At 41.7% G+C, this 14,319-nt stretch overlaps 1 protein-coding gene, 1 non-coding gene and 1 pseudogene across 2 annotated transcripts; 1 reads left to right on the top strand and 2 right to left on the bottom strand.

The window, feature by feature from the left end:
- The window catches only part of LOC119923011, a 30,433-nt pseudogene that overhangs the window by 3,038 nt on the left and 13,076 nt on the right, over nucleotides 1-14,319 (top strand).
- Nucleotides 214-351, bottom strand: LOC119923032. Its single transcript, XR_005448753.1, has one exon. It is a non-coding gene; the product is annotated as a small nucleolar RNA SNORA7 (small nucleolar RNA).
- On the bottom strand, nucleotides 9,464-10,417 carry LOC119923012 (olfactory receptor 1038-like). The gene has a single exon (XM_038742599.1). It carries the CDS (start codon nucleotides 10,415-10,417, stop codon nucleotides 9,464-9,466), a length of 954 nt encoding a protein of 317 aa, XP_038598527.1.

Below are 14,319 nucleotides of genomic sequence, written 5' to 3'. Positions count from 1 at the left end.
GATCAATAAATGCTTGTCTTGTCTTATGCCTTTGAGTCGTCTCTGACCCATAGAGATGCCCACCTCCACCTGCAATTGTTCTGGTAGAGAACATAGAGTTTTCTTGGTGAAAATACAGAAGTGGTTTACTATTGCCTCCTTCCATGCAGTAAACTTGAGTCTCTGCCCTTGATTCTCTCCCCTGCTGCTGCTGCCCAGCACAGGTGAGTTTTGACTTGTAGCAGATTGCCTTTCACTCTCTAGCCAGTACCCAAGCTAGGAATGGAATGGGTAGGCCTCTGCTTGACTCTCCCTCCCGTAGTCAAGACTGGTAAAATACTGGAAACTCTCCAGGTGCAACCCTGAGAGAGGTGATAAATGCTATTGATTGATTAATTGATCTCCCCCTCCATTCAAGTCAAACTTCGTTTTACTTTTCTCAATTTATAGATTATTTTAATGGCATTTTTAAAAGTGCTTATTTTGTGTTCAGCACTGTTCAAGCCCCTAGGTCCCAGGCATGGCTGCCTTGCTCACAGAAAAGGCAGTTCCAGAAACTTCTAGGAAACAGCCTGCAGATGTGGTCATGATAGATGTGCTTGTGGCACACATAAAGGGTCTATTATATTGTTATATTGTACTATCCCAAGTGCCTAGCACAATGCTCTGCACACAGTAAGTGCTCAATAAGTCTGATTGATTGATTCATTGATTGGGGCAGCCATGGAAGGAACAGGAAAGGAAGAGTAAGGCAGTGGCAATGAAAGGAAAAAGGAAAAGTAGGAAGGAGGAGACAAAGTGAGTGAGTAGTATTGGCTGTCTCTACTTAACGTGCTACTGTTGCTGTCTCCACTGATGCTGTTTTCATGCCGCCTCTCCTGACTTTTAGCTGAGAGAGGGGTATCAAGCAGTTCGTACTATCACTTTGGGCTCAGGAGAATAGGACTCAAAAATTTGTGACCATCCCATCTGCCATGGGACAAATGGTTACCTTAGTCTTTATTTTTTATGGTACTTTGTTAAGCTCTTACTATGTGGCAGCCACTGCACTAAGCACTGAGCTAGATCCAAGGTTATTGGTTTGGACACAGCTCCTGTCCCACATGGGGCTCCAAGTCTCACACTGGAAGGAAGAGGATTGAATCCCCATTTTATGGATGAGGTGACTGAGGCATAGAGAAGTTAAGTGACTTGCCAAACAGCAGACAGGGGGTGGAGCAGGCATTAGAACTCAGTCTGCTGATTTTCAGGCCCAAGCTCTTTCCATTAAGCCACATTTCTTATTTAATGAATTGCACTCGTGGTGTCATACAAAGCGCTTAGTACAGTGCTCTGCACACAGTAAGCGCTCAATAAATACGATTGATTGATTGATACAACTTTATGTTCCTTATTTTTTTCTTTAAGGCACCTTTCACCTGATTTCTCAAGCTATAGATCAAGGGATTAAGCACGGGGATCACGATGGTGTAGAACACAGAAGCAATTTTATCAGTGTCCAGTGAATGATTTGATTTGGGCTGTAAATACATGAAGATGGTGGTCCCGTAAAGTATGGTAACAGATGTTCAGTGGGAGGCGCAGGTGGAGAAGGCTTTCCATCTTCCTTCAGAAGAGTGGATCCTTAAGATGGCCAGGAGAATAAAAAAGTAAGAGATAAGGACAATCACAAGTGAGCCGAGTGTATTAAAACCAGCAAATGCAAACATCAGCCTCTCTTTGATGTGGGTATCAGAGCAAGACAATGCTAACAAGGGGATGTCATCGCAGTAGAAATGATTGATGACACTGGAGCCACAATAGGAGAAACGAAATGTCAGAAATGTGTGAAGAAATCTGACCGAAAAACAGTATAGGTAAATACCAACTACCAGTTGGGTACACAGTTTCCAAGACATCACAGTTGTATAAAGAAGAGGTTGGCAGATTGCCACATAACGGTCATACGCCATCCATGCCAGGAGAGAAAGTTCTGCACCTATACAAGTGATGAAGCAACACACTTGAATAGCACAGGCTGTGAAGGAAATGCTTTTCAGCTCTACAACCAAGTCCATCAACATGTTGGGAGTGATGGAGGAGGTAAAACTGAAATCAACAAAGGCTAATTGGCTTAGGAAAAAGTATATAGGAGTGTGAAGTCGAGGGCTGAGCCCAATTAATCCAATCAATCCAATCAGTCCAAGATTCCCCATGACACTAAGTACATAGATCAATAGAAAAAGTACAAAAAGGATGGCCCGCATCTGTATGCTAACTGTGAGCCCCATCAGAATGAACTCTGTCACTCCAGAATAGTTACCTCGCCCCATGAGATCCTGCAGATTTCCCAGCCTTTAACCCAGGAGGTGGGATTTTATTAGCGAAGCAAGAATAAAGCAGTGGGTGATTCAGGCTAATGGAATAGCATTTAGCCCACGTCATCCCCCGGGCCTGGAATGCCCTCCCTCTGCCCATCCGCCAAGCTAGCTCTCTTCCTCCCTTCAAGGCTCTACTGAGAGCTCACCTCCTCCAGGAGGCCTTCCCAGACTGAGCCCCTTCCTTCCTCTCCCCCTCGTCCCCCTCTCCATCCCCCCATCTTACCTCCTTCCCTTCCCCACAGCACCTGTATATATGTATATATGTTTGTACATATTTATTACTCTATTTATTTATTTATTTATTTTACTTGTACATATCAATTCTATATATTTTATTTTGTTAGTATGCTTGGTTTTGTTCTCTGTCTCCCCCTTTTAGACTGTGAGCCCACTGTTGGGTAGGGACTGTCTCTATATGTTGCCAATTTGTACTTCCCAAGCACTTGGTACAGTGCTCTGCACATAGTAAGCGCTAAATAAATACGATTGATGATGATGATGATGATAACATAACAGAATAACATTTAGTTTAACGTGAACTTCCCCCTCCCAATATATTTTTAGACAATCAACTTCAAAAGCACTGACCTGTAGTAGTAGCAGTAGCAGTAGTACCATTTATTGAGTGATCATTTGGTGTGGTGTGCTACTGAGGGACTAGGCAAGGACAGAATAAAGAATATTAGTTCAAGTAATAGACCTTCCCATCTAGAAAATTAGGGATGTTGATTATCTTCATTTCATTTGAATTTTTCCAAGGGCGAGAGTGAGCTCATCGAAACCGTACTTGAATGGATAAATATTTTCTTCTCATTTACAGGTTGGCACTAAGTAGTCTGTGTCCGACGGTTGGTGCAGCCTTGATAAGGATAAGGATTTCATTAGTTCCCGAATATTCTTCAGAAACTCAGGCAATTTTAACGAGATGAACTCCTTCTCGGGGGAAATTATTTCAAGACTTCATTTTGGGGATGGAAAAGGAACCATTTACCCTGGAGAGAAGTAGAAACAAATTTCACCAGAGGAACTGTGAAGAGGAAAAGCTTATTATGAAAGAGTTCTGGAGCCTGCCAAGTCATTGAACCACAGCTATTTGGCTGCGGTTCTTGAGGTCCCTCCAATGAGCCCCCAGGGGAGATAATAATAATTATTCTAAAAGCATTATTTAATAAACAAATTATTAAAATAATAATAACTATTATTATCATGGTATTTGTTAAGCGCTTACTATGTGCCAAGCAAAGTAGATACATAGTAGACTACAAAGTAATCAGGTTGTTTTACGTGGGGCTCACAGTCTTAATCCCCATTTTACAGATGAGGTAACTGAGGTAGAGACATTTAGTGACTTGTCCAAAGTCACACAGCTGATAAATGGTGAAGCAGGGGTTAGAACACATTAACTCTGACTTCCAAGGCCGTGCTCTTTCCACCAAGCCACGCTGCTTCTCCCACCCCTCACCCCTCACCACTTACCTCCTCCTCTAGCTACAGACCCCTCCTCTAATCTCCGTTTGCAGCAGGGGTGTGCCTGCTTCAATTGGAGATTCATCCCTGGGCAAAATGGCTTGCATATTCTTCAGGAACTCAGGCAACTTTAACGAGATGAACTCATTCTCGGGGGAAATTATTTCAAGGCTTCATTTTGGGGATGGAAAAGGAATCATTTACCCTGGAGAGAAGTAGAAGCAAATTTCACCAGGGGAACTGTGAAGAGGAAAAGCTTATTACGAAAGAGTTCTGGAGTCTGCCAAGTCACTGAACCACAGCTATTTGGCTGCGGTTCTTGAGGTCCCTCCAATGAGCCCCCAGTGGAGATAATAATAATAATTCTAAAAGTATTATTTAACGAACAAATTATTAAAATAATATTATTATTATAGTTATTATAGCTATTGTTATTATTATAACACTTCCTTCCAAGATGGCCCTTAAATCTCAGGGAGCCAACTCATTGGGAAACGAGCCCAACATCAAATTGTCAGTAATACACATAGTTTCTCCCCTGACACTCCCTGTGAGGGAACTAGGAATTCTTGGGTTCACTCTCCAAGCTGAGTAGGGTGGAAAAATACATTATTGCCTTTTATTTATGTCTATAGGAATGTCCCTTTGCAGTCTCAAGGCACCCCATTTTCCCCTCAGGCATTAGAGGGTAACCAGGCTCAACACTGCTTTTCATGTTGGGTCTTTTTCCCATCAGTTTTCCAGGAAGATTTTCATGAGAAATTTTTGGGGAACCAGTAGGGGAGGTGAGCAGGGACGAGGATGAACTTCTGAAGTTCAGCAAAATACTAGACAGAAACCACCTTTTAAAAATCATCACCAATAAAAGGGCAATACTGGATTTGTAGCTCTGTAGACAGAAAATTGTAATCGTAAATTAATTCCTTCCTTCAATGAACCTATTTGTAAATACTCTTCTGTATCTGTTCCATTGGAGCGTGAATGGTAGAGCAGGGAATTTGTCACTTTTCTGTTTTGCATTTCCTAGGCACTTAGTACAGGGCATTGCATCCAGTGGGCACTCAGTAAATATTACTGCGATGACTACTACTGTGATTTGAGAACCAAGTAAGATTTTCCTGGCTTATTAACAACAACAATAATAATAATAGTATTTGTTAAGCACTTACTATGTTTCAGGCACTGTTCTAAGCATTGGGGTAGATACAAGCTAATCAGTTTGGACACAGTCCCTGTCTCACATGGGGTTTACAGTCTTAATCCCCATTTTACAGATGAGGTAATTGAGGCACAGAGAACTTAAGGGACTTGCCCAAGGTCACGCAGCAGACAAGTGGCGGAACTGAGGTTAACACCCCTGTCCTTCTGTATAAACAAGAGTTATTTCATCAACTGCAACAGAGAAGGTACAGTGCTCTGCACACATTAAGCGCTCAATAAATACGATTTGAATTGAATTGAGTTGAATTCTGGTTCACAGGTCAATGCTTTATCCATTGGCCATGCCCTTTCTCACAAGTAACCTCTGAAGAGGAGTGAAGAGCTTCTCTCCTGGATGGCCCCTTTTGCTAAGGTTATGGCTTATGCTTACTTTCTATGTTGCAGTTGATGAAATAATCCTTGTTTACACATAACGCCCTCCTTTGCAGCTTAATTATTTAAGGAAGAAGCCAGATATTGGGCCATCCCAATGATCCCCCTCTCCATCCCCCCTATCTTATCTCCTTCCCTTCCCCACAGCACCTGTATATATGTATATATGTTTGTATATATTTATTACTCTTTTTATTTATTTATTTATTTTACTTGTACATATCTATTCTATTTACTTTATTTTGTTAGTATGTTTGGTTTTATTCTCTGTCTTTTAGACTGTGAGCCCACTGTTGGGTAGTGACTGTCTCTATATGTTGCCAACTTGTACTTCCCAAGCGCTTAGTACAGTGCTCTGCACACAGTAAGCACTCAATAAATACGATTGATTGATTGATTGATTGATCTCATTATGGTTATTAATTATCAGGAAATCACACAATTCAGTAAAGACCAACATACCTCAGTACTGGAAGTTATGAAATCTTCAAGATCATCAGTCCCTAGCAGAAGTCCTTCCTCATACCTCTTTAACTCTTCCACTCTCATCTGGATAATTTAGAGGGCAATTCCTTTAGGAAGGCAGTGGGTTTTTAAGCATTATTTCAAAGCCTATTTTACATTATGGAAAAATGAATGACCCAGTTCCTTCTTCTTCTTGCAAACACTCCTGGAAAAATGCAGATTGCATGGGATAAATTATATATTGAAATTTATTCCCCTTGGAATATGTTTCCTGAAGGACTCATCAGAGAATATGTAAAGTAAACAGTGAGTAACCTAGGAGCATACCTTAATGAGGATTTTAAATAACATACCCCAGTGGGCTAAGAGTCACAGAGACATTTGAAAGTGGGAATTGAGGAATTGTAGGCCCCTCTCTGTACTGTAAGCTCATTATGGGCAGAGAACATGTCCCCAAGCTCTTAGTATGGTGATCTGCACATAGTAAATGATCAATACATACCATTGATTGATTGATTGATTATTTGGTAAAAATCAATCAGTAGTATTTAACAAGTGCTTAGTGTGCATGGGGCACTGTGCTAAGCATTTGGGTGAGAACCATAGAGTAAGTAGACATGATGCCTGCCCTCAAAGAGCTTAAAACAGCTTTCAAAAGGAAATGTCATCCACGGGTGGGAAAGAATGAAACCAAAGAAGATGAAAGATTACTGCAGCAATGCACCCCTTCCTACTCCTGCCTCAATCCAAGTAGAACTCTTTAAATCACATGCTTGGGGTTTTGCAAAAGTGCCGAGGTCATGTGTAATACATTGCATCTGTGGAAGGTAGACTGGGTAAAAATAATTATAATGATAATTATTATAATAATTATGTGTTTGTTACACACTTACTATGTGACAAGCTCTGTTCTAAGCACTGGGGTAGATACAAGGTAATCAGGTCGTACACAGTCCCTGTCTCATATGGGGATCACAGCCTTTATTCCCATTTTACTGATAGGTAACTGAGGCACAGAGAAGTGAAGTGACTTGACCAAAGTCACACAGCAGACCAGAGGCGGAGCCGAGATTAGAACTCAGGTCCTTCTAACTCTCAGGCCCCCACTTTACTAGGCCATGCTGCTTCTTTAGCTACCTCATCTTCCCCTATACACACATGCACACATGCACACTCACTCCACAGCCCATTATGCAATTGAAAAAGTCAATTATGACTTGACAATAATAGCGTCTATTAAACCCTTACTCTGTGTCAACCACTCTTCTCAGATGTATATAGATGATCACTTCAGATACAGTTCCTGCCCCATGTGGGACTTACACTGTGAGAGAGAAAGGCAGTTTCCATTTTGTAAGAATTTTCTACGGCTGAAAATTTTGTTACTTCGATTTCAAGAGAATTATTTCCATTAGAAAATCCTTTCTGAATTGCTAATTATTTGAAAGTTGCTATTTTCTATCCTCAACACTTTAAAGTTATTTTTAGTAAAAGCATCTCTATCAGAATTCTCTCCCATCTCTTCCATGTAGGGAATACAAGCAAATTCAGGGAGCTCAATGTTATAATGAACTGTCATTAAGATCCAGTATTGTTTGCTTGCTTTGACTCAGAAAAGTAATTCAACTGAACTTCATTTGAATTTCATCCTACAGAAATTGAATTTCATTTCCAAAGTTTAATTTGGTGTCTTTCAAAGCGTGTTATTGCTTGGGATTAGTTTCAGTGTTCAGTGTTTCAGTGTTCCCTGTTGGCAAACAGCTGATTTTTATTAAAATTCATCAGAGAACATTTTCAACCTCAAACTTGCTCAGAAAATTCTAGTGCCTTGACTAGTTCCCATATTATATTCGTATACTCCATTATGATTTGGTTTAACATTTTTTAATGTTGTTAATGTTTTAATGTTAACATTTTTGTCTGATTCTGTTTTTTTTTTCCACCACAGGAAAAATTTCAGGTCACTCCACCTGTGCTGTATTTGAATTTTTTTTTACCAGCCCTGAATTACTGGTCCAATCATCAGCATCATCAGCATCATCAACGCGGTGCTTGCTAAGCATTTTCTATATGCTAAACAGTGTAATAAGTGCTGGAGTAGATACAAGATAATCAGGTCCCACAGGCGGCTCATAGTCTAAGTAGGAAGGAGTAGAATTTATTCCCATTTTACATACGAGGTAACTGAAGCCCAGAGAAGTGAAGTGACTTCCTCAAGCTCAACCAGCAGACAAGTGGCAGAACCAGAATTAAAACTCAGGGCCTACTGATTCCCTGGCTTGTCCTCTTTCCACTAGGACATGCTGCTTCTCATGCTGGCCTACCCTCCCACCCTACATGGATACACAAATTAATTAATTTAAGACCGGATAACATAGTGAAATGGCCCAAGAAGTTGGAGACAATGCAGTGAGGATGTTGGCTTCCAGAAGTGTCCCAGACTGCACTGCCTGTAGGGTAAAAGACATTGGTCAATTCATAAGTCGCAGGAGCAAGATGACTTTTCCCAAGGAAACTGCAGTGGAATTTCTGTTAATTGTGGTATTTATTAAGAATTTATTATGAATCAAGCCCTGGGATAGATACAGGAAAATCAGACTGGACACAGTCCAATCCTACCTGGGGCTCACAGTCAAAGGGGGAAGGAAGACAAATATTTAATCCTTATTTTACAAATGAGGAAACTGAGGCATAAATCAATCAATCAATCAATCAATCATATTTATTGAGTGCTTACTGTATGCAGAGCACTGTACTAAGCACTTGGAAAGAAGCATAGAGGTGGAACTGAGGCATAGAGAAGCAGCTTGACTCAGTGGAAAGAGCATGGGCTTTGGAGTCAGAGGTCATGGGTTCAAATCCCAGCTCCGCCAATTGTCAGCTGTGTGACTTTGGGCAAGTCACTTCACTTCTCGGTCCCTCAGTTACCTCATCTGTCAAATGGGGATTAAAACTGTGAGCCCTCCGTGGGACAATCTGATCACCTTGTATCCTCCCCAGTGCTTAGAACAGTGCTTTGCACATAGTAAGCGCTTAATAAATGCCATTATTATTATTATTATAAAGAAGTAAAGTGACTTGCCCAAGGGCACATAACAGGTAAGGAGCGGAGCTGGGATTAGAGCCTAGATCTCCTAACTCCCGTTGCTGTGCTCTTTCCACCAAGCTATGCTTATCCCTACTTTTTCCAAAAAGTGCTAGGAAATTGGGCAGGTTTCTGTCATTCCATTATGCCACAAACTGAGGGAAATATGTCTGGGCAGAAGGTAGAAGTTCAGAGCGGATTTACATATTCTGCTCCTTGCTTGACTAGTGCCCTTTTCTGTCCCCAGATGATAACGAAGTTCTATTTTCAAGTCAAATACCTAATTGACTGGAACATTTGAAAATGACCGAAAACATCTTTTGATGTGGTGCAAATTTCTGAGCATGGTCCTTTTCTAATTCCCCAGCTTGATGATCTGATCTTTATATTATTATTATATTGTCATTATTATTGATAAAGACCTGATCTTATATATTATATTAAAAGGTAACAGTCCAGGGATGCTTTAAGCAGGATCTGGGTCTTATTATTAAAGTGTTTTATTGAACAGATTTCAGGATTTCAGGAGTTTGAAATGTAGCCAACGAGCTGTGAGAGTTCTTTCCAGGGCCTCCTTCACGTCCCGGTTCCTCAGACTGTAGATGAGGGGGTTCAGCAAAGGAATCACCTGGGTGTAAAACACGGAGGCCATTTTATCTGTTTCAAATGAATGACTAGATTGTGGCCGCATGTACATAAAAATCAGAGTCCCGTAGAACACAGTCACCCCGACTAGGTGGGAACCACAAGTAGAAAAGACTTTATGTCTGCCTTGGGCAGAACGGATCTTTAGGATGGTAGAGATGATGAAGATGTAGGAGACCAGGACAACCAGGAGGGAGAAAATCAAATTGACAGTAGAACCTCCCAAAATGAAATATTCTATGACACTGGTGTCAGAACAGGACAACGCCAGGATGGGTAGGCTATCGCAGTAGAAATGATCGATGACGTTATCGCCGCAGAAGGACAACTGAAACGTGAAGACTACCGTAAACAGGGCGATGGCGAAGCTGTAGATGTAGGGAATGGCAACCAAAAGAGTGCAAACTTTCTTTGAGACAATGAGCTTGTAGAGCAGAGGATTACAGATGGCCACGTAACGGTCATAGGCCATCGCAGACAGGAAGAAAAGTTCGGTAATGATAAAAGTAATGAAACAACAGAGTTGTATGGCACAGAGGTAGAAGGAAATGGATTTTCTCTCTTCCAACAAATTGACCAGCATTTGGGGGCCCACGGCTGTGGAATAGCCAACATCAACCAAAGCCAAGTGGCCGAGGAAAAAGTACATGGGAGTTTGAAGTCGAGAATCAGTTCTGGTCAGGAACATGAGGCCCAGGTTCCCCACAACTGCGGCACAGTAGATAAGCAGAAACACGACGAAGAGAGGTATCTGCAGCTCTCGAAGTTTTGTGAGCCCTGTGAGAATGAACTCACTCAGCTGGGAATGATTTCCTTCAGCCATGATCCCCGGGGTGGGTATCTGTAGCTGGAGACAGGAGAGCAGTCTAAGTATTATCCTTCATTTTTTAGCTCACATTCATTCAGGAAGGGGAGGTAAAAGGCATTTCTTTTGAGCACCTTCAATTTAGATTGTTTTTCACCTTAAAGAAAAGTTATTTTAGTCTCTAGACTCTGAGCTCTTTGTAGACAGTGAATGTGTCTGTTGTTGTAGTGAACTCTCCCAAGCTCTTAGTACAGTGCTTTGCACACAGTAAGTACTCAGTAAATACGATTGAATGATTGAATAGTCCTTCTTGGATCTTGAACAGTTTGAGGTTCCGCACCTTTTTTTTCCACCCAGTTCTTTAGCAGGTTACGATTAACACAAAACAAGTATAGAAAAAATTAACGAAGAGCTATCACCACTCTGGTACATGATGAGGAAAAGATTAGAGACCTGCGGACAACAAGTATCAGTGGTAGCGTTTATTGAGCACCCATTTGGTGTGGTTCACTGTACTATGTGCTTGGGAAGTACAGACTAAGTGACATGTTTCCTGCCCACAAGAAGCTTACATCCTAAGGGGGGAAGCAAACATAAAAATATAAAAATAAGCACAGAATATTCTTATAATTTTGCATGCTGCTCAAATTTATTCAAAAGAGAGCATTCCCTTTCTACTATGATCAGGGCAGTTACTTCATATGCCTAATAGGTGGTCCTCAAAACAAACAGAAAGTTTCTTAGTCGAAAACTTCAACACATCAGATAATCAAGACTCTATGTAATGACCTTGGTATCGAATAAATGCAGAGTTCATAACAGAATGAACATGCTTGTGTGAGTTCTTAGATGAGAATTCACCAAGAAGCATAGATTCGAGTCCTTCTCATGTCCGACAATGACTCTCCCTTGCTTCAAAGCCTTATTGAAGGCACATCTCCTCCAAGAGGCCTTCCTTGACTAAGCCCTCCATTCTTCTTCTCCCACTCTCTTCTGTGTCACCCTGACTTAGTCCCTTTATTCATCCCCTTTCCTAGCCCCACAGCACTTATGTACATATCTGTAATTCTGTAATTGAGAAGCAGCGTGGCTCAGTGGAAACAGCATGGGCTTGGGAGTCAGAGGTTGTGGGTTCTAATCCTGAGTTTGTCACATCAGCTGTGTGACTTTGGGCAAGTCACTTAACTTCTCTGTGCCTCAGTTACCTCATCTGTAAAATGGGGATTAAGACTGAGCCCGTTGTTGGGTAGGGCTGTCTCTATATTTTGCCAACTTGTGCTTCCCAAGCGCTTAGTACAGTGCTCTGCACACAGTAAGTGCTCAATAAATATGATTGAATGAATGAATGAACATGGGACAACCTGATTACCTTGTATCTACCCCAGTGCTTAGAACAGTACTTGGCACATTCATACAATCATATTTATTGAGCGCTTACTGTGTGCAGCGCACTGTACTAAGCACTTAACAAATACCATCATCATTATTATTAATTCCCTTATATTAATGTCCGTCTCCCCCTCTAGACTGTCAGCTTATTGTGGGTAGGGTTTGTGATGGTTTATTGTTAGGTTGTACTATCCTAAGTGACAGCACACTGCTCTGTATACTGTAAATGTCTATAGGTACAGTTGACTGACTGACATATTATTAGTGCTAATATACATGTACCTCATTCTCGCCTGTCCCGCCATCAACCCCCGGACCACATCCTTCCCCTGGCCTGGAATGCCCTCCCTCCACACAACCACCAAGCTAGCTCTCTTCCTCTCTTCAAAGCCCTACTGAGAGCTCACCTCCTCCAAGAGGCCTTCCCAGACTGAGCCCCCTTTTCCCTCTCTCCTCCCCATCTCCCCCGCCCTACCTCCTTCCCCTCCCCACAGCATTTGTATATATATTTGTACAGATTTATTACTCTATTTTACTTGTACATACTTACTCTTCTCTTTATTTTGTTAATGATGTTCATATAGTTTTAATTCTATTCGTTCTGACGACTTTGACACCTGGCTATATGTTTTGTTTTGTTGTCTGTCTCTCCCTTCTAGACTGTGAGCCCGTTGTTGGGACCGTCTCTCTATGTTGCCAACGTGTACTTCCCAAGCGCTTAGTACAGTGCTCTGCACACAGTAAGCGCTCAATAAATATGATTGATTGATTGATTGATTGATGTGGGGAGAGCATAGATGTTTGGCATAGGCATAGTGCTGGCCAGCCTCTTTGGCAATCAGCTTCCCCATTGGGGTACAGACAGGAGTTGCCCTTTAGAGATCCTTGGGGTTATAGAGGGGAGTGAAGTTAGTGACCACATACCTCTTTAAATAAAAAGGTGGCATCAAGACTGCTTAGTACAGTGCTCTGCACACAGTAAGCACTCAATAAATACGATTGATTGATTGATCAAGAGAGGGGGCAACAGTGGCTTCCCAGAAAAGCTTGCCAGAGATAGCTGAGCCCCCCAAACAGGACTGCTTTTTATTCTCATGCCCCAGTGGAACGAGACAGAGCATGGAAGTCAGAGGACATGCGTTCTATTCCTGGCTCCACCGCTTGTCTGCTTTATGATCATGGGCAAGTCACTTCACTTCTCTGTGCCTCAGTTACCTCCTCTGTAAAATGAGGATTAAGACTGTGAGCCCCACGCGGGACAGGCACCATGTCCAACCTGTTTATCTTGTATCTACCCCAGTACTTACAACAGTTCTTGGAACACTGTAAGCACTTAATAATAATAATAATAATAATGGCATTTGTTAAGTGCTTATTATGTGCAAAGCACTGTACTAAGTGCTGGGGAGGTTACAAGATGATCAGATTGTCCCACGGGGGGCTCACAGTCTTAATCCCTATTTTACAGATGAGGTAACTGAGGCTGAGAGAAGTGAAGTAACTTGCCCAAAGTCACACAGCTGACAAGTGGTGGGGCTGGGATTTGAACCCATGACCTCTGACTCCAAAGCCCGTGCTCTTTCCACTGAGCCATGTTGAGCCACACATACCACAATTGTTATTATTATTATTATTATTATTATTATTATTATTATTATTATTATCTATCAAACATAGCCCACATCCTGGCCACTGGCCACCTTTCCTCAACCCATATGCATCTTGGGCTTGTAGACAAGGAACATGCTTATCAACTCTGTTATACTGAACTCTCCCAAGCACTTAGGACAGTACTCTGCACACAGCAGTCACTCAAGGAAAATACCATTTTTCTTAAGCAGTTATGTTCCAGCACTGTGCTAAGCATTGGGGGTAGGTACAATACAGTCAGATCAGACACAATCTCTTTTCCATATGGGGCTCACAGTCTATGGAAGGAGGAGGGAAAATAGGCATTTTATTCCCATTTTATGGATGAGGAAACTGAGACACAGAGAAGGTAAGTCCATTGTCACACATCCAGTAAGTGGTGGAGCTGGGATTAGAACCCAGGTTCCGGATTCCCAGCCCTGTGCTCTTATCATTAAGCCATGCTACTTCCCTGCTCTAGAGCTGACCCGATCTTAGATTTCTTGATTTGCCTTTGCAACTTTTCAGTCCCAAATAAAATCAAGAATTTCCAAATGACTTTAGGAACATCTCAAAAAAAAAAAAAAACCCAGTGAGATTCATAGATAAAATAAAATCCACAAGCAGAAAAGCAATTCCATAAGCGTGCCTCAGTGGAAAGAGCCCGGGCTTTGGAGTTAGAGGTCATGGGTTCAAATCCCAGATCCACCACTTGTCAGCTGTGTGACTTTGAGCAAGTCAGTTCACTTCTCTGTGCCTCAGTTACCCCATCTGTAAATTGGGAATTAAGACTGTGAGCCCCCCGTGGGACAACCTGATCACCTTGTAACCTCCCCAGCGCTTAGAACAGTGCTTTGCACATAGTAAGTGCTTAATAAATGCTATCATTATTATTATTATTA

Source organism: Tachyglossus aculeatus, unplaced genomic scaffold (genome assembly GCF_015852505.1).
Source record: "Tachyglossus aculeatus isolate mTacAcu1 unplaced genomic scaffold, mTacAcu1.pri scaffold_136_arrow_ctg1, whole genome shotgun sequence".
NCBI lineage: Eukaryota > Metazoa > Chordata > Mammalia > Monotremata > Tachyglossidae > Tachyglossus > Tachyglossus aculeatus.
The sequence above is the reverse complement of the archived record's forward strand: the minus strand, read 5'-3'. Positions and strand labels throughout refer to the sequence as shown.